The sequence below is a fragment of the Balaenoptera borealis genome (genome assembly GCF_965194805.1).
Source record: "Balaenoptera borealis genome assembly, chromosome: 17".
NCBI classification, from domain to species: Eukaryota; Metazoa; Chordata; class Mammalia; order Artiodactyla; family Balaenopteridae; genus Balaenoptera; species Balaenoptera borealis.
In genome coordinates this window covers 55361075-55388985 of record NC_138876.1, presented here as the reverse complement: position 1 = coordinate 55388985, position 27911 = coordinate 55361075, and the positions used below count along the sequence as shown (strand labels likewise).

The 27911-nt window shown below is 34.1% G+C and overlaps 1 protein-coding gene across 2 annotated transcripts in view; it reads left to right on the top strand.

Moving 5' to 3' along the window:
- RALYL (RALY RNA binding protein like) overlaps nt 1-27911 on the top strand; it is an 877709-nt gene extending 849798 nt beyond the window's left edge. For both annotated transcript variants that reach the window (XM_082363566.1, XM_082363568.1), the window contains one exon: nt 816-27911. In XM_082363566.1, the coding sequence (XP_082219692.1) occupies nt 816-838 (23 nt within the window). In that variant the 3' untranslated portion in view covers nt 839-27911. The remainder of the gene's footprint in view (nt 1-815) is intronic.

Sequence of the window (27911 nt, the reverse complement as noted above, 5' to 3'; positions counted from 1 at the left end):
TTGTCTTTGGTTCATAAGACATACACATAGGTTTCCCATCTAACTGCAAAAAACCTTTGAAGTTGATGGATAATAGGTGTAATTATATTTTTTACCTAAATAGAAAGACCTTGAACTTAATAGGATTCTAGGATAAATAAATGCCTTTTTCCACTAATCTAAATAAACTTGCATTATTTTATCTTCATATTCATATTCAATTTCTCAATTCAGTTCTTCAACCAATTGAATTTTGACTCTTATATGGTGTTTTCTGGCTCATGGTTGCACCATGAGTCTTCCACTGTCCTTCCTGCTTCTAGCTTTCTTCTTTTGCAACCAAGGTTGTGTAACTCAGATCAGAGCCCTGTACTGGCTTTTTCTCTTATCCCAGGTACGTAAGGCTTAGGAGTGCACTGTTCAAAGCCTTTTCCAGGGAAAAACATCCTATTTTTCCTAATATCCATATCCTATGTTCACTCTTTAGGGGCAGCAAAGATTCATGAGCAGCCCAAATCTCTTTCCCTAGCCTAGAACTTCAAGTGGTTCTCTTCTGACCTGGACAAGAACTCAGGTTGAAAAATAATTGTTGATCTCAGTCAGTAAATTAGCTGGATTTTAAAAAATCTATCATGCTATAAATATAAATAATTTTAGTGTTGTGTACAACAAAGGATCTGAGAACTTAAGCTTCTCAAAAGTATTTGTCCTAAAGACTTAAGACTTGTTTTATTCTTCTCCTAATTAAGCCTTAATTTCCAACTTATTTATTTATGCATGCTGTCAGCAATGAAACATAAATCTCTATATTTTAAAATACTTTTTTCTTTTCTCAGTTTCTACAGATAAAGTGATTTGAAGTAATGAATGATGCCATGAAAGCAGAAAAGAAACTGTGACAACACCCAGAAATGTGAAAGGAGGCTTCTTACTGCATAACAATATCTTTGGTTCAATTTATAAAAACCCAAATAAAATGGACAGTATTGTTCAATTTTAGAAATTCCATTTCTTCTATGTTCTAAGCTGTATAATTGTCAGGTTTTATGGTTTAGATTGTAAATGTGTTTTTTCCCTTTGCTAATTATGTTTTTTTTTTTTTTTAAGTCTTAAAATGTGGAGGACATTTATGAATGGTAAGGGAGACACTGTATACAAATGTATATTTGTAAAAGCTATTTTTATGATTAGCATGTTTTACTGTTGATCATATATAAAAGTCAGGTGATATTGCAATTATACACTTAAAACTTATTTCCAACAATGTCATGTAAGAAAAGATGCATTGTATGCTAGTTTTTATAATTTATTTTTAAGTTATAGTTTAAAGTACTTCAGATCATAAGGATAAAATACTTGAAAAGTTTTATTTCTGCCCTCAATAAGCACCATTTTTATTAATAAATACTACAAATATTTCAGATGTAATTCAATAGCTAAAGGACTGTTGGTTTGACCTGTGATTAAATTGAGCATTCTCTGCTCGACTGAACTGAAATGACCCAATTATTACCCAATATTTCAGTCTGGGTAGGAGATCCCATGGACAGGTTTTAATGCCAATACAGGTGAGAACTAGATTCGCAGGGATGATTGCCTTGTCTTTGGATCCAAAATTTCAAATTAGTACATATATCACTTCAGTTCATCTCCTATTACTAGGAACTCTCCATTCCCTGGTATTGCAAGTGTTTTCCAGATGCCCTTAGCCATTGTCTTGTGCTGTGGAAATGGAAGAAACCATCTTCACAGACTGTAGGAGAATTCAGCGTATAATTTCTTAATAAATACTGTTTCTTTTAAAACAAAGTTCGTGTGTATCTTTCTTTTGGGGTGCACTTAGTTTTAATACTTGGTTTGAATTTTTAAGTAACTTGTAATGCCACAAAATCAATGCAACAATGAAAGTAGCATAACTTTATTAATATGCATATTATATGTTCTTTATGCCTTCACTTTTCATGGAATGACTTGTATTCTGGAACATATTAATTTGTCATGTAATTGAAAGTCAGATGGCCCTCAATCCATGAAAGAAGGCACACTATGGTTTATATTTCTAGAAGGCATATTTTTTTACTCCAAATATAGAATTTTAAGAAAATATTTCAAGATAGAAAGCAAAACTACGTGAACATAGGTATTTATGCTCTGTGCAGCTAAAACTCTGCACTAAATGACTGCCAGCTCCTCATTAAAGAACAGAGAGAAAACATTTAGCATCACCAAGAGCACTTTGTGGATTTAAAGCCACCTTTTTTCAAAGAAATCAAGGGTCTAAAATCAGTTTTTATGTTTTCTCTTATTTTTCTAGTTTAATTCCTTTAAGGTGATTTATCTTCTTTCTCTATGACTTTCAAATATAAGCTAATGAAATCTTATACAATTTCATATAACAAGGAATATCAAAAAAAAATTCTGAAGAAAAAAAAGAATTAGAACTCTGTTATTAAAGAAAAGAAATATATCGCATTTGCCTATTTAAAGTCTTTAACAATTTTCCCACTAGAACCTAGGGGTCTAGATCAGGAATGTGCTTCCTTTTTAAGGGAATGTGAAAAACACAATGTAGTACACTGGTTTTGGCCATAATGGGTATTGGAGAATTTGTAACTGCTGTGATTGAATTCTGAAGCTGCAAAGAACCTGTATGTGGTTCTACAAGGGAATAAAATCAACAGAGTGATTCCTTGGTTTGCTGCCAATAGAGGCCTGGGATAAACTGATACTCCAGAAAGGAAGTGTTGCAGGTACTGTGTATTAAGAAAATATGCATGTGGATATTTTTCCAAACTTGCCATTTGTCCTCATAGTAGTCAATAAACAGTGTAGCATTTATAACCTGGCACTATTATAAATTAAGAGAATTATACTTTCTCAGGTATTCATTAACTATTCTCAAAATAAAATGAATAATTCAGATGTCCAAAATAATTATTTGTTATTGGAGTTTGATTTTCTCCACACAGGCCTTGAAATATGAAACCATGGGTCTTTCTCTTTATTCATTACCCATTCCTGGCTTAAGAATTTCTTTTGATGACAAGGATGGAATAAAATATACACCGATCAACAAAATATAGATTATTGGGGATTATAATCCCTGAAGGTTTAGTTTAATAAATGAAAAGGAAGATTTTTAAGAGATGAGGAGGGGAGTGTATACTTCTTCTAACTCCAAATAGCATCAGTCTCATAAAGGAAAGAAAAGGAGCATTTGTTGCTGCATTCGATTCAAAAAAAATATGGGACAATAGGCTCACTGCTTGGGAAGTTAAGTAAACTGGGCGCTGGTGACAGTGGGAAGGGGAAAATACCAATTTTGCATCCATCTTCTTCAATAAAAGAATAGTTTTCAAAGAAGAAATACACACACACACATAAATGATAGAAATGAAACAAGATAAGTGGAAACTATTTTAAATAGATTAAAGTTCAGAGAACAGGAATTACAAATGCAAATGCCTGCAGAGGCCTGATAAGAAATATAAATGCACTAATCAGGCCTGAAGTAAGTTAGCAGACATTCAATGCAACTATGCTGATGAGGAGATACAGCTGGCTGCCTAATTAAGAAATGCAGACCTGGATTGGCAAGGTTTCCTGATTTTTCAAGAGAAGGTAGGCATCCAGAGTTTTAAATGAGATATCCTATTTTGTTTTGTTTTAATATGAATATGAAGGTGAATGAAACCATATCTGTGATTTATATCCAGGATTTAATAGTTGTAAAACTTAAAGAAAAAGCTGAAAATAATGAGAAACAACAAATTCAGTGTGATCTCTGGTGAGCAAAGAAGGGAGAATAGAATAAGAGTATTCAATAGCAGCTGTAATATTTAATTTATTAGGAAAATATTTGAATCAAATGTTTTAAATCAAATACATCTCCAACTAAGTATAGGTTACACTGGTGTTTATTTTATCTTCTCTACGTTTTTTGTAGGCTAAAAATACTTCAGAATGATAAAAGTATGTGATTTATTTCACAATGTTTGTGCATAGGTAGATAGAGATGTGCATATTGAAGATACAGAGATGTGGGTGGTATAAATAGCATATAAAGATGTAGAAATTTGGATTTTTGAATCTGTCAGAAGTCTGTAAGTTTGTGATCTACCTTTTCTAGAGATGTTCAGATTCCTAGAAAAGAATATAACTTAGAGAAAGAGAGATGCCTTATTCTAATGTTCTAAGCTATTTTTGCAGAGGAGGGATTTACAAGTGTATTTCCTATTTGTTAATGAAAAGTCTTTCTATCAGCCCTTGAGATACATAGAACAATTTTAGGAATTTAAATATGGTTCATGCAAGAATTTGGGGTGCCTGAGCATGCAAAATAACCCTCATGTTTATGTGTTGCATCTGTAATATAAGGACTATGCCTTCTCTATCTTTATATCCTGTACAAATGGTACCTTGTACATACAGGTTATTTCTCCATAAATATTTGGGGAATTAAACAAAACATGCTGTGTTCTGGGTTTTCACCTTAAAATTAAAAAAAATGTTTTGAGGTATAATTTGTTAAGCTGCTACTATGTTCTCAGCACTGTACTAATAACTTTATACGCACTATCACTAATGCACACAGGAAAGCTGCAGGATAGGTATAGTTAGCTCCAGTTTCCAAGTAAAGAAGGCAGATCATTTATTTAGTCAGTTCTTTACTGAATACGAAATCTATGCTAAGCACTATTCCTGGCAATAGGAGTCCAGCTGTAAATAATGAAAACTGAAAGTCCTGTCCTTGAAAAGCTTATACAGTTCGGGGGGGGAATGACACGCAATAGGCCAATTAACAAGCAAATGTATAGTATTGCAGATGATAATGATGATAAACATCGAGTAGAAAACAAATCCAGGAAGGAAAGAAGAACTGGTGAGGTTTTACAGGGGTGTTTAAATAGGCTGATCAGGAAGTCTCCTTGGTAAGGTGGCATTTGGGCAAAAATGTGGAGTAGGTGAAGGGGTGAGACTTGAGGCGATTTATGGGAAAAACGTCCTAAGCAGGAGGGACAGGAAGTAAATCCCCTGAAGCAGGAATGTACTTGGTGTGTTCAGGAAAGGTGAGGAAGGCAGTGTAGCTGGATTGGAATAAATGAGGGAAAGAAAAGTAAAAGTAGATGAGGCCAAAGAAAAGCCAAGATTTCACATCACAGAGCTAAGAAGTGATTGAGTTCATTGGTTTTATGCTAGATTAGATGGGAAAACAGAGAAAGGTTTTGAGCACAGGAATTATATGATCTAACTTAAAGGTTAATAGAATCATTTGGATTCCTAAGTCCGGAATAGAATACAGAGAAGAAACGAATCCAGAAATCCCTGCATTCTAGGTTGATAAACAGCTCTGTGAGTTTGGCCTGTAGCTAGACTGGTCTGATCAGAGCAGAGAAGCCTGTTCATTTATTCATCAAATCTGTGTTGAGCCCTTACTCTATTCCATATATGTACTTGACAGTGGGCATGCAGTGGTAAAACAGACACAGTCCCTTTGCTCAAGGTACCTAGTCTAGTGAATAATATTGAAAAATAGCTGAATAAAGGTAGAATAAAAATGTTCAAAAACAATATTGCAAATCAAAAAGAACACTTATGGCAAAATCGTGTTCCTTACAGCTCTGATGGAAGTAGATTGAGAAGCATTTTTTAAATTACCTTTGTTCAACCAGATGAAACAGAGAAGCATAGGTGCCTCAAAGTATAAAGGGCAAAGCTTGGATTCACCACAACTCTTTACCCTGATCCCACAGACATTGAAGGAAAAAAAGCTATTCCCCAAGTATAAGGGAATTCTCTTCCAAGTCAGTCACAGTAGTGGCACACATCTGCATACTCATCAGCTCCTTCCTTTCTAAAGCCAAGGAGACACTTCAATACTCAGCACACAAAGTGACAGACAGTTGGACAGAACAAAAATGATGACCCATCAGCCAGCCCTTCTCTTGACCAAGATCCTGGTTTTGTTCAGGTATCAGCCTGAGATGGCTGTGTCCCCCCTCTTAGCCTCAGGGCCTCAGTTTTGAATTTTGGTACTCTAAGCCAAATGATTCTCTACATCTGTCTACACAATAACTGGGGGCTTTAAAAAATATAGATAATCATATGCCACCTTCAGATACTTGGATTTAATTGGTTTATTGATTTTTCTAAATTGCCCAGGTGATTTATGTGCAGTCAGGGTTGAGAGCCACTGATCTAAGCCAATTATAGAATTTATTCCTCTTACAAGTGGTTATTTAGGAAGGAGCATGTAATGCAATTCTTTCCAGCAAGATATGAGAGGATACCTGCTGGGGCTCCCCTCAGAAGGTATGCCTGCTCCTCAGGAGACAGAATTGAGGTTTAGGTTCTTTCCTGTCTGTGGACCAAGCTGTGTGATGATGTGAGGGCTGGAATTCCTACAGCCATCTTGCAGTGATGAAGAATGTAGCCAACAAATTGAAGACAACAGAGAAAAAAGTTGGAAAATACCCGGGAGCTTATAATGTCTTTAAGCCACAAAATGAATAAGCTCTGGAGCCACTCTGCCACTAGACTTCTTATTATGTGAGTTAATAAATATGCTTCTTATTTCAAATAACTTAGAATTGTATTTCCTGCTAAACACAGCTTAAAAAATATCCCAAATAATTTTTGTAATTACCTTAAAAAAAAAGAAGCTAATTAGAAGTAATATGCGTTGGAGAAGATAGTTTTTTGGTTTTTTTAAAAAATAATATTCATCAACAAAGAGCTTCAGACTCTTTTTCAAATGCTCTTTTCTGGCAAAGAGCAAAACAGTTAAAGCAGGAGAAATACATCCATTAATCCCAGCACAACCAAACTAGAAAACGTCTTTCTGCATACTGCAAATTGTACCAGAAACTGTGGCAATTAACTTCCATAGAAGCCTGAATCTTTGATGAGGAAGCAACCAGCATGCAAACAGTGAGAGCCAATCAAGATATCCCACCTCCCTTTCTGACGGCAAATAGGAGACATAAATCTCTGTGTTTATAGATAAGTGTATGAGCAAAGGGAGAAATCAACATGGAATATATCAAAAACAAACTGCATTATAAGGAAGAAGGAATATTTCAGCCAAAATTAAGAAAATGATCAGATCTCTAAAATATATATCTTTTTCATAAAAAAAGGAGAATATTTTTTAAATAGTTGTTCTGTGTTTTAAAAGGAAAGGTATAATATAATGAAAACATAATAAAATTTGACCGCAGAGACACTTTTTAAAGAGCTGATATAAAGACATTAATTTTTTAATGAAAAAAAGAAAATAAAACAAGAATCCCCAAAACAAAATAACCTAAAGCAAACTTTTTGTTTCAAAAAACCAAATAATTGTTTTGGAGGGCAAATTTAAGAGACTTCAACAGAATATAGAGTAAAAGTAAAGAAGTGAACATGTAAAAAAGATGACATTAAGCATAGAGGGCAGAGAAAGAAGATCCAACGTAAGCATCACAGGTGATGCTCAGAAGAAAAGAGAACGAATCAAAATGTTGTGACAATCAGACACAATTGAAGAAAATTTACAACGTTCAAAAAAGGCTTACCATATTATCAGAATATCAATTTTAAAAGAAAATCCACCATTACTTACAGAAAAACATAAAATCTAAAAATAAGTAAATAACAAAACCTAGAAAGTTCTCAATTGGTCTTTCCAAAATAGGGAAAACTGAAGTTCTGAAAAGAAAACTTTTATGTTCAAAGTGCTACAACTACAAACCTGCATTTAATATGTTAAGGCACCAGTGAAATATTTCATATCTATAGACTCAGAACATATACCATTCACATTGAATTCCTAAAAAAATGACTGAAAAATTTACTGGCAAGCATTATACCATATGACTTCAAAAAACTAAAGACAAAAATGCAAGACACATTTATCATACAAATACCTAATGGTAATCACTCAATTCAATAAATCATAGAGAACTGCATATACATAATTGTTATGATGATATTTATAAAATGGAATATAAAAACATCAAACAAAAACATTCTTAAAAACATGATTTATATGTAAATATAATTGCTGCTAAACAACAGCCTGCTTTTATAATTCCAGATTGAGTTAAAACAGTTGATTAAGAGAGGACAAGAGAAGGCCATATGTTAATGCCTCATCTTATATAGCTTCATTCATTTAACAAATGATTGAGCACTGAGAGTGTCAGACTCTCTTCTAGTTTCTTAGGATACATCAGTCAACAAAAAGGATGAATGCCTTACCCTGGCAAAGTTTAAAATTGAGTGTGTCAAATCTATGTTTTATATAAAGGTAACCACTAACAGAATTAGAAACAGAGTACATACCTTACAAATTCTCAAAGACAACAAAATCAAGCATGACATGGTCTGTACCCCCAAAAGAGAAAGAAGAAGAAAGAAGGAAGGAAAGAAAGAAAGAAAGAAGGAAAGAGGGAAAGAAAGAAGGAAGGGAAGGAAGGAAGGGAGGGAGGGAGAGAGGGAGGGAGGGAAAGAAAGAAAGAAGGAAGAAAGAAAGAAGGAAGGAAGGAAGGAAGAGGGGAGAGAGGGAAAGAGGGAGGGAGGGAGGGTGGAGGAAAAAAAGGAAATCAGGCATCAGGCAGTCGGGCAAGCAACTGAGTGTGAAGCAAAGTATTATTTGTGATGCCTAAATATAGAATGAGAATATACCATTTAAAATAATAAATGAAATATGTTAATCACCCCATTGAGTGGCAAAAACAACCAATATTGGGTTAGTAGTATCTGTGATGTGCTGCTTAGAAGAGTCATAAGAAAAATAATACTAAAAAGTTAAAAATGAAGAAATAAATCTTCAAAAAGACTTCAAGTTCAGAGGTTTTACAAATGTTACCTGTTAAATATTCAAAGGATAGTTCATTTCCTTGCCATGAAATCCATTTCAAGATGTGTAAAAAGACCTAGTCTACCCAATTCATTTTATGAAAGTACTATGACCCTCACATAAAAACATGACAAAAAAGTAACACCCAAAAGTCAAATATAGATAACTCACTAATATAGAAGTAAAAACCTGAAATAAATCAAAATACAAGCAAAAATTCAACAAAATATAAAAGATCCCCTATGACCAACTAGCATTTCTTGACAAAAATTCACATACACTCTTCACACACAGGTACATGCTTGTGCATGTGTACCCATGAAAACACGCACACACACCTACATGCATCTTAAAACAGCATTACACTTCATACTATAACAGATGTCACAGTTGAATGTACATTAAAGCAAGAATACCCTCTACTTAAATTAATATTTCTAACTTATTCTAGATGAGGAAGCTAGTGCAGTAAGGCAAGAAACAGAAATTTATAGTTTGACAATTAGAAAGAAGAGAACATTTTTTGATTGGGTTAGGATGTGATTATCAACGTCAAGGGCCAAGAAAATAAGAAGAAACACTATTAGGCTTAATTATGAGTTAAAATTTTTAATATTTAATAAAAGTAAAAACTTATATAACTTTGTATTATACAAATAATAACTGTGGAAAGTGTAGTGAACAATATTCATTTTTATAATGTTATAATATCTAGTTAAAATACTTAGGAATAAACCCAATAAGAAATGCACAAAACTACATAGTACACACCACAAAATTTTATTCATAGAATGAAAGATATGACTATATGAATAGATATAAGATGCTCCTAGATGGTAGGTTTAAAATTATAAATAAACCAATCCTTGGTACGTTAATTTAATATAAAATTTTCCCTAAGCCTCAAAGATCTTGTCCACTCCTTTGGCTTTTCATGCCATTTGATATGCTGATGAGTCTCAGAATTATACTTATCATCCTGACCTCTCATTTTCTATAGCCAACTTCTCATTGGACAGTTTCACTTAGATGTTTCACAAACATCTCAAACTTAACTCTTGATTTTCCACCTAAAATGGATCCTATTTCTAGAGAACCCATCTCTATAAATGGCACTTTTATCTATTCATTACTAAACCAGAAACCTTGGAGTCATCTTAGCCTTGTTCTCTCTCACCTCCTGTCTCCAATCTACCACTGCATTTTGTTGCTTCTACCCCCAAATATACCCGGGATTCCTTTACTTTTCTCAATTCTGTATAATATTCCAGAAATCACCCCCAAATTATCTCCTTGTTTCTACACTACCTATAGCTCCAATCTAAAATTTACCTTTTAAAAATGTCTATGTAAATTGTTACACCTTTATTTCAAAGCTTAAATAGTGTCTCAAAGTCATTAATGTAAACCCAAAGCCCTTGGCATTCCCCATGAGGCTCCAAAGGGCCAACCCCTCCTGGACTTTCTTACCTCTTCTGTTTCTTCAACAAACTGGGATCTTTTACACTTCAGGCCTTTGCCTTTGCTAGTTCCATGTATAGAATGCTTGCCTTCCATCTCCTTGTAAAGCCAGCATGCACTTGTTCACCAGTTACCAGCTAAGGGTTTATACCATTCTGAGGTAGTCTGAAGGATGGGTAGATCCTTCAGGATGGTAGTCCCATCCTTTGCCCTAAATCCATTATTCTTTATCAAAACACCTTGATTGTTCTGTGGTATTTACTCATTTGTAAATTACATACTTGTTTATATTTTTACTGCCTGTCTTCCTGACTAAATTATCGATCTTGAGAAGAATGGCTTTTTGTCTGTTTTATCTAACATCCAGTATCTAGATCAGTGCCTTGCAATAGCAGAAAACCAATGATAATATCAATGAAATTTGTGTTTTAATGGAAATCTTGTTTATTTTTAATTCCCTCTGGACCAATAAAATAAATAACAAAAAAATTAATAATAAAAGAATTCTGAAGGAAAGCAATAAAGGAAGGAGAAGGAAAAGAAAGAAAAAAATGGCAGCAGGTCTTTCTTTTCCTATTTTTTTTTCTTTGATTTCTTAACAGTCTAGTTTAATTGTTATTGTAATGTGTTGCCAAGTTCTCCTTCCTTTATTGCTTTCCTTCAGAAGGAGAATAGCGAGATTAGAGAGTCAATAATACATTTAATGAAATTATGGGTGTAAACTAGATCTCCCTGGAAAGACCCCCTTATATGTAAGAACTTAATATTTAATAAAAGTATTTCTTATATCAATAAAAATGGTACAATAATTAATAAATATATCTGGGGCAATTATTTAAGCACTTAAAATATATAAAATTTAATACCAATCCTTACATTACTTATCACAATAAATTAAAGATTTACATTTAGAGTTAATATTTTTAAAAACACTTTAAAATTTCAAAAACACTGTCCCTTCTCTGGATACAGAAGAACTTTCTATGCATAAAAACAGTAGGAACTCAGCAAGGAAAAGATTTTGTTACCAAAAAGATGGAATGTTTGTAAGTCAACATTATCAAACAAATGAACTACAAGAAGTTTTGAACATTTAAGATTAATATCTATTTTAGGAAAATATCAAAATTATAAGGAACTTCAAGCACATCACTAGATATCTGGGCAAATGGTACAAACAGACAATTTGGAAAACCTGACAATCAGTCTTTCCTTGAACACCAGCTAGCCGGTGACAGGGATATCATCTGAGCACTGACTCCTTCTGGAAGTGGATATGGTCTTGCTAGTGATGTGTTTGGCACAGGAACTGGGATCACTTATTTTTCTACATAACTTTATAGGAGACTTGTTAGGATTATTCTTTAGCAGTGGTGATATAATACTGAGTATAACAGAAACTGGTGAAGTGATAATTCTGCTTCTTTCTCACCTTTGGAAAAGTCATCAGCCCCACAGGGATGAGGATAATAAGAAAAATTGTATGGATATACATTACATCTGCCTCTGCTCTGTGTAGCCATCCCTTTTCTGATAAATTCTGCAACTTTTTCCAGACTGGGACTTTATAGCAATATGTTTGTGCCATTTCTTCTGACTAATCCATACACAATTGAAATTCTTCAATGACTAAATAGCAATAAATATAAGATTACAAATTAGAGTAACATTGAGATTCTGTTTAACAACTATAAAAATGGCAAATACTACAGCATAGTATAATATTCAGTATGGTTAGGAGACAGTGGGGGTCAAACTCTTAAATTCTTATATTTAAGCACTCCCATAAAATGCTAGTGGGAGTATTAATTGGTAAACTTTCTCAAAATGGATTTAACAGTATATCTCAGTATGTTTCAAGAATATTAGCAAACTGTGTAACCATTATAATTATGTAGAATTTCTAATGACATGGTGGAAAGTTTAGAATTAAAAAAGGGTAAAAATAAAGAGGGAGATCAAGATGGCAGAGTAGGATGACACTGAGTTTACCTCCCTTCACAAACACATCAAAAATACATCTTCATGTGGAACAAATCTAACTGAAAACAACCTGGAAACTTGCAGAAAGGCTCTTCTACAACCAAGACTGTATAGATCCATATGGAGTTGAGTAAGAAGGGAGGAGAAGCAATCAGGTCCAACCCACACACTTAGCAGGGGACACAGAAGAGGAAGGATATCAAGGACTCAGGGGTCCTCCCTGGGGAGTGAGGGGTTTGTACCACATACTGGGCACCCCATTCCTGGCATCAGGAAGATGAGTCCCCTTAGCTAGTTTGAAAACAAGCAGGACTTACCCGAGGGCTGTAAGAAACTGAAATTCTGCTCATGAAGAGTGCATACACATGCTTCCTTACTCCTGGGAATAGCATAGAGGAACCAGATTGAAGAGTGTCTGGGGATCCTGCCAGTTTTCCTGTGACCACACAAGATGCACCCAAGTCCACACAGGGCACCTGCTTCAGCCCTTCTTGCTCCAGCACTTCTCTCCACTAGGGAGAGGTGCTGTTGCCATAGAGAGTGCACAAATTAGAGGGAACAGAGCCAGCTTGGACCTGACCCTCAGGGCTTCTAGTCCAGTACTATAGGCCCCACCCCCACCACCCCCAATAAGGCATTGATGGCCATTGAATAGAGAAGAAGTCTCAACTCACACCTGGCTCTGGCTTGAGCCCCTCCATCTCCAGCCGCACCTCCACCAAGGTGGTAGCTGCCAGCACAACCCGGGGGAAGAAGAAACACATGCTTACTTTAGATCCACCTCTCCCATAAAAGCCACAAAGCACATGCACAATTCATAAGTATGGAAAATGGAAAATTCTTCAAGATCAGGATAGGTAACTGTTCCACCTAATTTCATAGAGACAGATAAAATTAAACAAAATGAGAAGAAAGAAATGTGTTTCAAGGAAAGAAGAAGAAAAAACCCTGAAAAAAAAAAAAAAAACCCTAATGAAACAAACACTTTAACTGATAAAGAGTTCAAAGCAATAGTAATAAGAAAGCTAATGAACTTGGGAACAGAATAGATGAACATAGTGAAAATTTTAACAAGGAACTAGAAAATATAAAAAGAACCAGTCAGCTGAAGATAAAATAACTAAAATGAAAAATACACCAGAAGGAATTAAGAGCAAACTAAGTGATACAGAAGAACACATAAGCAATCCAATAGAACAATGGAAATTACCCAATCAGAACATCAAAAAGAAAAATAATTTTTTAAAAAATGAGAACAGTTTAAAGGACAACTGGTACAACATCAAGTGTACCAGCATTCATATTATTGATGTCCCAGAAGGAGAAGAGAGAGATATTAGGGAGTCAAAAATACATTTAATGAAATTATGGGTGTAAACTTCCCAAACATGAAGAAGGAAACAGATATCCAGGTACAGGAAGAACAGAGGGTCCTAAACAAAATGAACCTAAACAGACCAACTGCAAGTCCTATCATAATTAAAATGGCAAATGTGAAACACAAAGAGAGAATTCAAAAGGTAGCAAAAGAAAAATAAGGAGTCATATACAAGGGAACCCCATAGGCTAACGCTAATTTTTCTGCAGAAACTTTGCAAGCCAGAAGGGAATAGCGTGATATATTCAAACTGCTGAAAGGGGAAAACCTGCAATCTAGGATACTGTACCCAATATATTATCATTTAGAATTAAAGGAGAGATTAAAAAAAAAACTTCTTAGGCAAGCAAAAACTAAAAGAGTTCATCAATACTAAAGCTACCCTAAAAGAAATGTTAAAGGGTCCTCTGTAAGTGGAAAAGAAAAGGCTATATTGAGAAGTAAGTATCTATAGGAAAGGAAAAACCCACTAGTAAAGGCAAATATATAGTAAAGGCTGTGGATCAACCACTTAAATAAGCTACTACAAAGATTAAAAGACAGAAATTGTAAAATCAACTATAACTAAAATAAACAGTTAAAGGATAGACATGAAAATGTAAAATATGATATCAGAAACAAAAAAACATGCAGGAGGAGAGTAAAATATAGATCTTTTAGAAAGTGTTTGAACTAAAATGACTTCAACATTTTTTTAATTGAGGTATAGTTGATGTATAACATTGTATAAATTACAGGTGTACAATATAGTGATTAACAATTTTTAAAGGTTATATTCCATTTATAGTTATTATAAAATATTTGCTATATTCCCCATGTTGTACAATGTATCCTTATAGCTTATTTTATACCTAATATTTTGTACCTCTGACTACAACTTTAAAACAAATAGATATAGTCATATGTCAACATATTTGCACCTCATGGTAACCACAAATCATAAACATACAATAGATACTAATAAACAGGAGAGAAAGGAACATGATACTAAGTAATACTAAATAAAATAAAGCATAATAGTAAGGAAAATTGTCAAACCACAAGAGAAGAGACTAAAGAATAAGAAAAGAACAGAGAACTACAAAAACGACCAGAAAACAAGTAACAAAATCAAATGAACTACATACCTATCAATAATCACTTTAAATGTCAATGGAGGGAATTACTTGGTAGTCCAGTGGTTAGGACTCCATGCTTTCACTGCCAAGGGCATGGGTTTGATCCCTGTTTGGGGAACTAAGATCTTGCAAGTTGTGTGGTGTGGCCAAAAATTTTAAAATAAAATAAATAAATGTCAATGGGAAAAAATGCCTTGATCAAAAGACATAAGGTGGCTGATTGGATAAAAAACAAGACCCTTCTATATGCTGCCTACAAGAGTCTCACTTCAGAGCTGAAGACACATATAGACTGAACATGAGGAAATGGAAAAAGATATTCAATGCAAACGGAAACATAAAGAAAGCTGGGGTAGCAATATTCATCAGACAAAGTGACTTTAAATGAAAGTCTAAAATAAAACACAAAGAAGGAAATATTATAATGATAAATGATAAATATAAGAAGAGGAAATATTATTTGTTAACATATATGCACCTAATATAGAAGCACCTAAATATATTAAGCAAATATTAACAGACATAAATGGAGAAACTGACAAAAATACAATAATAGTAGGGGACTATAACACCCCACATACATCAATAGATCATCCAGACAGAAAATCAATAAGGAAACACTGACCTTAAAGCATGCATTGGACCAGTTGGACTTAACAGATATCTACAGGACGTTCCATCCAAAAGCAGCAAAACACACATTCTTTTCAAGAGCACATGGAACATTCTCCAGGATAGATCACATGCTAGGCCACAAAACAAGTCTCTTAAGAGGATAGAAATTATATCACAATATATATATTACCTACCACAACGTTATGAAACTAGAAATAAATTATAGGAAGAAAAATAAGAAAAACACAAGTACACGGAGAATAAACAACACACTACTAAAAAAAATCAGTGTATCAATGAAGAAATCAAAGAGGAAGTCAGAAAATACCTCAAGAAATATAAAAATAGAGCCACAACTTTCCAAAATCTATGGTACTCAGCAAAAGCAGTTCTACGAGGGAAGTTTATAGCTATACAAACCTACCTCAAGAAACAAGAAAATTCTCAAATAAACAATCTAACCTACCATCTAAAGGAATTAGAAAAAGAAGAACAAACAAAGCCCAGCAGAAAGAAGTAAATAATAAATATCAAAGAGGAAATAAATAAAATAAGACCAAAAATTAAAAAAAAAAAACAATGTAAGAGATCAATGAAACCAAGAGCTGGTTTCTTGAAAAGATATACAAAATTGATAACCTTTAGCCAGGCTCAGCAAGAAGAAAAGAGAGAGGACCCAAATAAACAAAATAACAAATGAAATGGGAGAAATAGCAACCAATACCACTGAGCTACAGATGAAATCATGAAGAAACAGGCAATCTGAACAGACAGATCACGTGTAGTAAAATTGAATTTGTAATTTAAAAACTTCCAGCAAACAAAAGTCCAGGACCAGACAGCTTCACATGGGAATACTAGCAAATATATAAAGAAGAGCTAAAAACTATCATTCTCAAACTATTCCAAAAAAATTGAAGAGGAGGGGATACTCCCAATTTTATTCTACAAGGCCATGTTTTTACTGATACAAAACCAGACAAAGACATTACAATAAAAGGCTAATAACTCTGATGAATGTAGATGCAAAAATCCTCAACAAAATATTAGCAATGAAATTCAACAACGTATAAAAAGATCATACATCATGATCAAGTGTGATTTGTTCCAGGGGTGTGAGGATAGTTCAATATTCATAATCAATCAATGTGATATACCACATTTACAAAGGGAAGGATAAAAGCACATGATCATTTCAATATACACAGAAAAAATATTTGACAAAATTCAGCATCCGTTCATGATATAAACTCTCATCAAAATTAGTGTAGAGGAAACATTTCTCGACATAATAAAGGCCATTTATGGCAATGATTTCATACTCAGTGGTGAAAAGCTAAAACCTTCTCCTCTAAAACCAAGAACAATACAAGGATGCTCACTCCACACACTTCTATTAAACATAGTATTGTAAGTACTGGCCACAGCAACCAGATTAAAAAAAGAAAAAAAGAAAGTAAAAGGCATCCAAATTTTTTGAAGATGACACGATATTTATATAGAAAACCCTGAACTATCCCCTTAAAATCTATTAGAACTAATAAATGAATTCAGTTAAGTTGTAGTTACAAGATTAATATACAGAAACCTGTTTCCTATACACTAATAATGAACTATCAGAAACAGAAAAGAAGGAAACATTCATATTTATAACCACATCAAAAAGAATAAAATACCTAGAAATAAACTTAACTAAGGAGGTGAAAGACTTATACTCTGAAAACTATAAAACATTAATGAAAGATTTGAAAATGATTCAAAACAACTGAAAGATACATTGTTTTCTTGAACTGGAAGAATCAATGCTTTTAAAAAGTCCATTCTACCCAATGCAATCTACAGATATACTGCAATTCCTATCAAAATACCCATGGCATTTTTCACAGAACTAAAACAAATAATCTTAAAATTTATATGAAATCACAAAAGATCCTGAATAGCCAAAGCAATCTTGAGAAAAAAGAACAAAGTTTGAGGTATCAGCGACAAGGATATACAATGGTGAAAAGACAGTCTCTTCAATAAGCGGTCCTGGGAAAAACTGGACAGCTACACGTAAAAAAAAAAAAAATGAGATTAGAACATTTCCCAACACAATGTACAAAAGTAAACTCAAAATGGATTAAAGACCTAAATGTAATACTGGAAACCATAAAACTCCTAGAAGAAAACATAGGTAGAAGACTGTTTGACATAAGTCATAACAATAATTTTTTTGGATCTGTCTCCTCAGGCAAAGGAAACAAAAGAAAAATAAACAAATGGGACCTTATTAAACTTAAAAGCTTTTGCACAGCAAAGTAAATCATTGACAAAATGAAAGGACAACCTACTCAATGGGAGAAAATATTTGCAAATGATATGTACAATTAGGGGATAATATCCAAAATATATAAACAGCTCATACAACTCAATATCAAAAAAAAAAAAAACCAATTAATTAATGTGCAGAAGAACTGAATAGGTATTTTTCCAAAGAATATATACAATGATCAAAAGGCACATGAAAAAATGTTCAACATCACTAATCATCAGAGAAAAGTAAATCAAAACCATAACAAGATATCACCTCACAACTGTCCAAATGACTGTCATCAGAAAGTCTACAAATAACCAATGTTGGCAAGGATATGTAGACAAAAGAACTCTTGTACTGTTGGTGGGGATGTAAATTGGTGCAGACACTGTGGAAAACAGTATGAAGCTTCCTCATAAAAACTGAAAATAGAGTTACCATATGACCCAGCAATTCCAGTCCTGGGTATACATCTGAAAAAATCAAAAACATTAATTCAAAAATATATATGCACCCCAATGTTCATTGTGGTATTATTTACAATAGCCAAGATTTGGAAGCCACATAATTCTCCAACAATAGCCAAATGGATAAAGAAAATGTGGTATATAAATACACAATCGAATATTATTCAGCTATGAAAAAGAGAAATCTGCCATTTGCAACAACATGGATAAGACTGAAGAGTATTTTTCTTAGTGAAATAAGTCAGGCAGAGAAAGGCAAATACTGTATATTATCACTTATATGTGGAATCTGAAAAATAAAATTAAAAATGAATATAATAAAACAGAAACAGACTCACAGATATAGAGAACAAATGGGTGGTTATCAGTGAGCAGAGAGATGGGAGAGGGGCAAGATAGGGTAGGGGTTAAGAGGTGTAAAGTACTATGTATAAAATAAATAAGCTACAAGTATATATTACACATCACAAAGAATATAGCCAATATTTTATAATAACTTTAAATGGAGTATAATCTATAAAAATATTGAATTGCTATATTGTATACCTGAAGGTAATACAGTATTGTAAATCAACTTTAATTTAAAAACATTTTTGAATCCAAAAAAAAGATAAAATATATAGGAATAAACTTAACCAAGGAGGCGAAAGACCTATATGCTGAAAACTATAAAACATTGATAAAGAAATTGAAGGCAATTCAAAGAAATGGAAAGATATCCCACATTCTTGGATTGGAAGAATTAATTGTTAAAATGGCCATACTACCCAAAGCAATCTCCAGATTTAACACAGTCCTTACTGAAAGAGAGAGATGCACCTACAGTATCCTTACTACATATATTAGTGGTACATGTTGGTTTCACTGAACCAAAAACATTTGTATTGAACATACAAATGGTCATTTTACAACATCAGTGCAACTGGGGTAAATGATCTATCAGAAAGAATAATCAGCAGACTTCAACAGCTTGTTACAAGTTGTTACAAATATTCCTAAAATTTTTAGATGAAGCTCTCCTCAGAATTAGGGGCATAGCGAACAATGTTTCCCAATTATTGAAGATAGCAGCATACTACTTACCCATCAGTTCACACCCTCTTTTGGAAAAATCTATCTTGGATGCTCAAATCTCAGCCCTCAATTCCTTCTTAAATTCCCTTGGATACCATTCAATTCTCAGGGTAAAACTTGAGCAGAAAAAGACCTTATTCACTGGTAATTAGGACTGAGTTTAAGGAGTGGAAGGAGAAGTCAAGGCAAAAATCCATAAAATGTGCTAAATTGATTTATTGGAAATGGAAGAAGGATAAAGTTTTACTTACCATGACTTCTCTTGGAAAAAGAACTGTATGCAGTTAGAAGGATTACTATGACCTACCTCTTTGCTCAAATAATGCCAATAATAAAGGAAGAATGGATGGAATCCTACTAATTCAGATCTTCTCTTCTGTTCAAGGAATATTTAAATGAAGGTTCAACCTCCAGGTATCCTCCATTCTTCTTTCATTCACCTTCACATCATCACATAGACACACACACACACAAACAATTGTGTCAAAGAAATCTTTAATGATCATCTATTAGAAAATGTCCAAAATTATTAGCCTGTCTCAGGTACATAACCAGGTTATATACCTCCTAGAAGGTCTAGTCTGTAGGTAAAACTAGCCCTGTGAAAGATATTCTTTGCTTGCCTATTTTGGACATTAATGAAACGCCAGATAACCTGAAATCTGTCAAAATGTGTGTTCTAAATATGATCCTGTCCACAACTCTGTCCCATGTCCCAATAATCAACGTTTAGTTCCTTTTCAAGTTGAGACTGAAAGCCTTTGGAGAAAAGCCATCCATGGATTTCACATTCTTCTGACTTCTTGCTGCATAACATTACTACTATTTGAGGCAGACTAATTTTTAAAGTTTAGAAAGGATAGCCCCATTTAGGGCCACTCATTCCTCTGAACTTCACTTCTCTCTGATTACCTCCAAACAAACAAACAAAAAGAACATCTAAGATTAGCTTTGCTGTCAGTTTTCTGTTCCAGTGAAAGAAGCTTTGATGTAAACATCCTCTCTGGAGTCATAATTTCCCTATATGCCTTGTGTTCTGTTTATGTTATTTTTACATATCTTAAAAATTCTAGTTTTATCCTTACACTTGGGAGAAAGTATTATTAACTTTTTAATGATTTTGTTTGTTAGGCTCTACAGCCGAAAGCACCTTTTCTTTATAGATGAATAGAAAAAAAGTCTATGTAGAAGACTGGTTTTCTCTTTAGCCTTCCTGAATTATTTTTCTAATGCATTAAATTCCTTCTTGATAACTGTAGGATTCAAAGCAAGTCAAATGAGATTAGTTCATTGTTGTTTACTATAAAAATCTTTATCTTCTAAAAAGTGTCAAAACTATTATCAGAAACTCCCAGAAACCAAAAGTATTTTTACTGACCTTTTTTCATTTTGATACTTTCTCCTTTACCTTGCTCTGCTAACTGGCAATGCATTGTAAGTTACTCACCCTGGCATTTAAAAAGGCCTTTTATCATTTCAGTACATTTTCAATTTATTAATCTGCAAACTTCTCCTTTAAATAGAATATATATTCTTGTCATTTAAATCTCTCTAATACACAGATGTAATCACATCACTTTCCTTGTTTAAAAAACAAAATTATATTACTATTTAAAACTTGGATGGCTTGGCGTTACCTAAATACTCAATCCAGCATTTAAGATCCAGAATAATCTGAAATCAGTTTACACATCTGGACTTCTCTTTTCCTACTTTCCTATAGGCAAAATGTTGTTAGCAAAAACAAACACACTTTAGTCTCTCATTTCAGTAAAATTAAACAAATATAGTTGACTCTTGAGCTACACAGGGGTTAGGGGTGCCAACCCTTCAAGCAGTCAAAAATCTGCATATAACTTACAGTCAGCCAGATACCCAGTTCTTCCATAGATCAAACCGATCACAGATCCTGTAGTACTGTAGTATTTACTATTGAAAAAATTTCACGTATAACTGGACCTGCATATTTCAAGTCCGTGTTGTTCAAGGGTCAATTGTATTTAAAATTTTTGTATAATATCCATTATAATGTATATACTATTCTGGCTAGAAAACCTCTACATTCAGGGAGCTGCCAGTGCTCTTATCCCCCCTCTCTCAAATTTATAGTTAATAAAACTATGTATGTACATATGCATTTATATACACTCCATTCATTAGTATTTAAGGTGAGCACTATTTATAATTGTTTATTCATTTGCTCTCATTCAATACACATTTATCGAGTACATCCTGCAGACACAAAACATAGTAAGACAAAATTCTAGATTTTTAAGAATTCACAATCTAAGGAGGTTGACAGAAACATAAACTAAGTTGTAAAATACTGGGTGATCCTTTTGTGCTTATCCGTAATGGTGGCAGCGGCGGGCCACTCTGAGGGATGAGGTAACCACACAAGCCAGACATGAATCACCAAAGGGAACACTGCACACAGCCTGGCTCCCAAGGATCAATAATCATACCCCGGTTGGATTGTGTGTGGACTCACAGATTTCTAACAAGTACAAGAATGCTGTTTCAACCCTCTTATTAGGACTCCATTCTCTTTCTCTTCCCCTATATTTAGTTTAAGCACAACCTATATAAGTGGTTTCACTTTTTTTTGTCTTTTATTGGGAAATTTACATACATTTTAATTTATTTTATTTTATTTACATCTTTATTGGAGTATAATTGCTTTACATTGTTGTGTTAGTTTCCGCTGTACAACAAAGTGAATCAGCTATATGTATATATATATCCCCATATCCCCGCTCTCTTAAGCCTCACTCCCATTCTCACTCTTCTATCCCTCTAGATGGTCACAAAGCATCGAGTTAATCTCCCTGTGCTATGCAGCAGCTTCCCACTAGCTATCTATTTTACATTTGGTAGTGTATATATGTCAATGCTACTCTCTCACTTCACCCCACCTTACCCTTCCCCCCCACCCCATGTCCTCAAGTCCATTCTCTACGTCTGCATCTTTATTCTTGTTCTGCCCCTAGGTGCGTCAGAAACATTTTATTTTCTTTTTAGATTCAATATATATGTGTTAGCATACAGTATTTGTTTTTCTCTTTCTGACTTACTTCGCTCTGTATGACAGAATCTAGGTCCATCCACCTTACTACAAATAACTCAATTTTGTTTCTTTGTATGGCTGAGTAATATTCCATTGTATATATGTGCCACGTCTTCTTTATTCATTTCTTTATCCATTCATCTGTCAGAGGACATTTAGGTTGATTCCAGGTACTGGCTATTGTAAATGGTGCTGTAATGAACATTGTGGTACATGTATCTTTTTGAATTATGGTTTTCACAAGTATAGGCCCAGCAGTGGGATTGCTGGGTCATATGGTAGTTCTATTTTTGTTTTTTAAGGAACCTCCATACTGTTCTCCATAGTGGCTGGATCAATTTACATTCCCACCAACTGTGCAGGAGGATGCCCTTTTTCCACACCCTCTCCAGCATTTACTGTTTGTAGATTTTTTGATGATGGCCATTCTGATGGGTGTGAGGTGATACCTCATTGTGGTTTTCATTTGCATTTCTCTAATGATTAGTGAAGTTGAGCAACTTTTCATGTGTTTGTTGGCAATCTGTATGCCTTCTTTGCAGAAATGTCTATTTACATCTTACGCCCATTTTTGGATTCAGTTGTTTTTTTTTTTGATATTGAGCTGCATGAGTTGCTTGTATATTTTGGAGATAAATCCTTTGTCAGTTGCTTTGTTTGCAAATATTTTCTCCTATACTGAGGGTTGCCTTTTTGTCTTTTTTATGGTTTCCTTTGCTGTGCAAAAGCTTTTAAGTTTTATTAGGTCCCATTTATTTATTTTTGTTTTTATTTCCATTACTCTAGGAGGTGGGTCAAAAAGGATCTTGCTGTGATTAATGTCATAGAGTGTTCTGCCTATGTTTTCCTCTAAGAGTTTTATAATATCTGGTCTTACATTTAGGTCTTTAATCCATTTTGTTTATTTTTGTGTATCGTGTTAGACAGTGTTCTAATTTCGTTTTTTTACATGTAGCTGCCCAGGTACATATACCACTTATTGAAAAGGCTGTCTTCTCTCCATTGTATATTCATGCATCCTTTGTCAAGGGTAAGGTGACCATAGGACTGTGGGTTTATCTCTGGGCTTTCTATCCTATTCCATTGATCTATCTTTCTGTTTTTGTGCCAGTACCATATTGTCTTGACTATTGTAGCTTTGTAGTATAGTCTGGAGTCAGGGAGCCTGATTCCTCCACCTCCATTTTCTTTCTCAAGATTGCTTTGGCTATTTGGGGACTTTGTTTTTTCCATACAAGTTGTAAAATGTTTTGTTCTAGTTTTGTGAAAAATGCCATTGGTAATTTGATAAGGATTTCATTGAATCTGTAGATTGCTTTGGGTAGTATAGTCATTTCGACAATACTGATTCTTGCAATCTAAGAACATGGTATATCTCTCACATGTTTGTATCTTCTTTGATTTCTTTCATCAGCATCTTATGGTTTTCTGCATACAGGTCTTTTACCTACTTAGGTAGGTTTATTCCCAGGTATTTTATTCTTTTTGTTGCAATGGTATTTGGGAGTGTTTCCTTAATTTCTCTTTCTGATTTTTATTGTTAGTGTATAGGTATGCAAGAGACTTCTGTGCATTAATTTTGTATCCTGCTACTCTAGCAAATTCATTGATTAGCTCTAGTAATTTTCTGGTGACATCATTAGGATTTTCTATGTATAGTTTCATGTCATCTGCAAACAGTGACAGTTTTTATCTTCTTCTTTTCCAATTTGGATTCCTTTTATTTCCTTTTCTTCTCTGATTGCTGTGGCTAAAAATTCCAAAACTATGTTGAATAATAGTAGTGAGAGTGGGCACCCTTGTCTTTTTTCCTGATCTTAGAGGAAATGCTTTTAATTTTTCATGGTGATATTTGCTGTGGGTGTGTCGTATATGGCCTTTATTATGTTGAGGTAGGTTCCCTCTATGACCACTTTCTGGAGAGCTTTTATTATAAATGTGTGTTGAAATTTGTCAAAAGCTTTTTCTTTATCTGTTGAGATTATCATATGGTTTTTATTCTTCAATTTGTTAATATGGCATATCACATTGACTGATTTGAATATATTGAGGATCCTTGCATTCCTGGGATAAACCCCACTTGAGCATGGTGTATGATCCTTTTAATGTTCTGTTGGATTCTGTTTGATAGTATTTTGTTGAGGATTTTTACATCTATGTTCATCAGTGATATTGCCCTGTAATTTTCTTTTTTTTTGTGACATCTTTGGTTTTGGTATCAGGGTGATGATGGCCTCGTAGAATGAGTTTGGGAGTGTTCCACCCTCTGCTATATTTTGGAAGAGTTTGAGAAGTATAAGTGTTAGCTCTTCTCTAAATGTTTGGTAGAATTCATCTGTGAAGCCATCTGGTCCTGGGCTTTTGTTTGTTGGAAGAGTTTTAATCACAGTTTCAATTTCAGTGCTTGTGATTGGTCTGTTCATATTTTCTATTTCTTCCTGGGTCAGTCTTGGAAGGTTGTACTTTTCTGAGAATTTGTCCATTTCTTCCAGGTTGTCCCTTTTACTGGCATAGAGTTGCTTGTAGTAGTCTCTCATGATGCTTTGTATTTCTGCGGTGTCAGTTGATACTTCTCCTTTTTCATTTCTAATTTTTTTGATTTGAGTCTTCCCCCTTTTTTCCCTGATGAGTCTGGTTAATGGTTTATCAATTTTGTTTATCTTCTCAAAGAGTCAGCTTTTAGTTCTATTGATCTTTGCTATTGTTTCCTTCATTTCTTTTTCATTTATTTCTGATCTGATCTTTATGATTTCTTTCCTTCTGCTAACTTTGGGGTTTTTTGTTATTCTATCTCTAATTGCTTTAGGTGTAAGGTTTGGTTGTTTATTTGAGATTTTTCTTGTTTCTTGAGGTCGGATTGTAATGCTATAAACTTCCCTCTTATAACTGCTTTTGTTGCATTCCATAGATTTGGGGTCATCGTGTTTTCATTGTCATTTGTCTCTAGGTATTTTTTGATTTCCTCTTTGATTTCTTCAGTGATCTCTTTCTTGTTTAGTAGAGTATTCTTTAGCCTCCATGTGTTTGTATGTTTTACAGTTTTTTTCCTTGTAACTGATATCTAGTCTCAGAGCATTGTGATTGGAAAAGATGCTTGATATGATTGCAATTTTCTTAAATTTGCCGAGGCCGGATTTGTTATCCAAGATGTGATCTATCCTGGAGAATGTTCCATGTGAACTTGAGCAGAAAGTGTATTGTGTTGTTTTGGACGGAATGTCCTATAAATATCAATTACGTTCTTCTGGTCTAATGTGTCAGGAAAAGTTTGTTTCCTTATTTATTTTCTTTTTGGATGATCTGTCCATTGGTGTAAGTGGGGTGTTATAGTCCCCTACTATTATTGTTTTACTGTCGATTTCTGCATTTTTGGCTGTTAACATTTGCCTTATGTATTGAGGTGCTCCTAGGTTGGGTGCATAAATATTTACAATTGTTATATATTCTTCTTGGATTGATCCCTTGATCATTATGTAGTGTCCTCCTTGTCTCTTGTAATGGTCTTTAGTTAAAGTCTATTTTGTCTGATATGAGTATTGCTACTCCAGCTTTCTTTTGATGTCCATTTGCATGGAATATCTTTTTCCATCCCCTCACTTTCAGTCTGTGTGTGTCACTAGGTCTGAAGTGGGTCTCTTGTAGACAACATATATATGGGTCTTATGTTTGTATCCATTCAGCCAGTCTGTGTCCTTTGGTTGGAGCATTTAATCCATTTACATTTAAGGTAATTAATGATATGTACGTTTCTATTACCATTTTCTTAATTGTTTTGGGTTTGTTTTTGTAGGTCTTTTCTATCTCTTTTGTTTCCTTCCTAGGGAAGTTCCTTTAGCATTTGTTTTAAAGCTGATTTGGTGGTGCTGAATTCTCTTAGCTTTTGTTTGTCTGTAAACCTTTTGATTTCTCTGTCGAATCTGAGTGAGATCCTTGCTAGGTAGAGTAATCTTGGTTGTAGGTTTTTCCCTTTTATCACTTTAAATATATCCTGCTACTCCTTTCTGGCTTGCAGAGTTTCTGCTGAAAAGTCAGCTGTTAACCTTATATTGATTCCCTTGTATGTTATTGTTGCTTTTGCCTTGCTGCTTTTAATAATTTTTTCCTTGTGTTTAATTTTTGTTAATTTCATTAATATGTGTCTCAGTCTGTTTCTCCTTGCATTTATCCTGTATGGGTAAACACGATACCCATAAACCTTAGGTTTATCTCTGCACTTACTGGACTTGATTGACTATTTCCTTTCCCATGTTTTCAACTATAATCTCTTCAAGTATTTTCTCAGACCCTTTCTTTATCTCTTCCTCTTCTGGGACCCCTATAATTCGAATGTTGGTTCATTTAGTGTTTTCCCAGAGGTCTCTGAGACTGTCCTCAATTTTTTTCATTCTTTTTTCTTTATTCTACTATGTGGCAGTTATTTCCACCCTTCCATCTTTCAGCTCACTTATCTATTCTTCTGCCTCAGTTTTTCTGCTATTGATTGCCTCTAGAGTATTTTTAATTTCAGTTATTATGTTGTTCATTACCGTTTGTTTTCTCTTTAGTTCTTCTAGGTTCCTGTTAGACGTTTCTTGTATTTTCTCAATTGTATTTCCGAGATTTTGCATCATCTTTACCATCATTATTCTGAATTGTTTTTTCAGGTTCTTCACCTCTTTCCTATTCATTTATTTGGTCTTCTGAGTTTTTATCCTGCTCCTTTGTCTGCAAGATATGTATCTGTCTTCTCATTTTGTCTAATTTACAGTATTTGTGGTCTCCTTTCCCTAAGCTGCTGGGTCACAGTTCCTCTTGTTTCTGTTCTCTGTGCCTGGTGGTGATGTTGATCCATTGCTTGCATAAGCTTCCTGATGGGAGGTACTGGTGCCTCCATTCTGGTGGGTGGAGCTGAGTCTTTTCTCTCTGATGAACAGGGCTTTGTCAGGTGGTATGTTTGGGGATGTCTGTGAGCTTAGTATAACTTTAGGTACTTTTACTGTGTGCTGATAGGTGGGTTTGCATTCCTGTCTTGTTTGTTGTTTGTTTTGAGGCCTCCAGCAACTGAGAGCTGCAGGCAGTTGGGTGGAGCCAGGTCTTGGATTCAGATAGAGGCCTCCATGAGAGTTCTCAGCAATTAATCTTCCCTGTGGCCTGGAATTCTCCAGTGGTCCAGCATCCTGGACTCAGTGCTCACACAGAGCTTCAGGTCCAACTTCCAGTCAGGGAAAAAAACCCCAAAGGTCACTCATCCCAGTAATAAAGTGGATTAAAAACAAAAGACTAAAAAAACCCCAGGCAAATGGTAAAAACAAAATCAAACAAACAAAAACAGAAATAAGTAAACACACAGAAAAGAAAAAAAAAGAGAACAAAATAAAACAAAAACCAAGAGAACAACCAGAAAAACAGAAGAATCCAAAAACGAAATCAAACAGTTAGAATCAAAACTAACAAAACACTAAACCTAAAAACAAAATCAAAGCATTGTGCCAACTGAAGAATAAAGCAAAGAAACAGAACTGATAAAAATTATTTTTTAAAAAAAAGGGGGGGGGTGGGAAATGTAGAACAACAAAAAAACAAAGTAGAAATGGAAATATGAAAATTAATTAATTAAAGTAAAAGAAGAAGAAAAAATAAAGGAAATTAAAA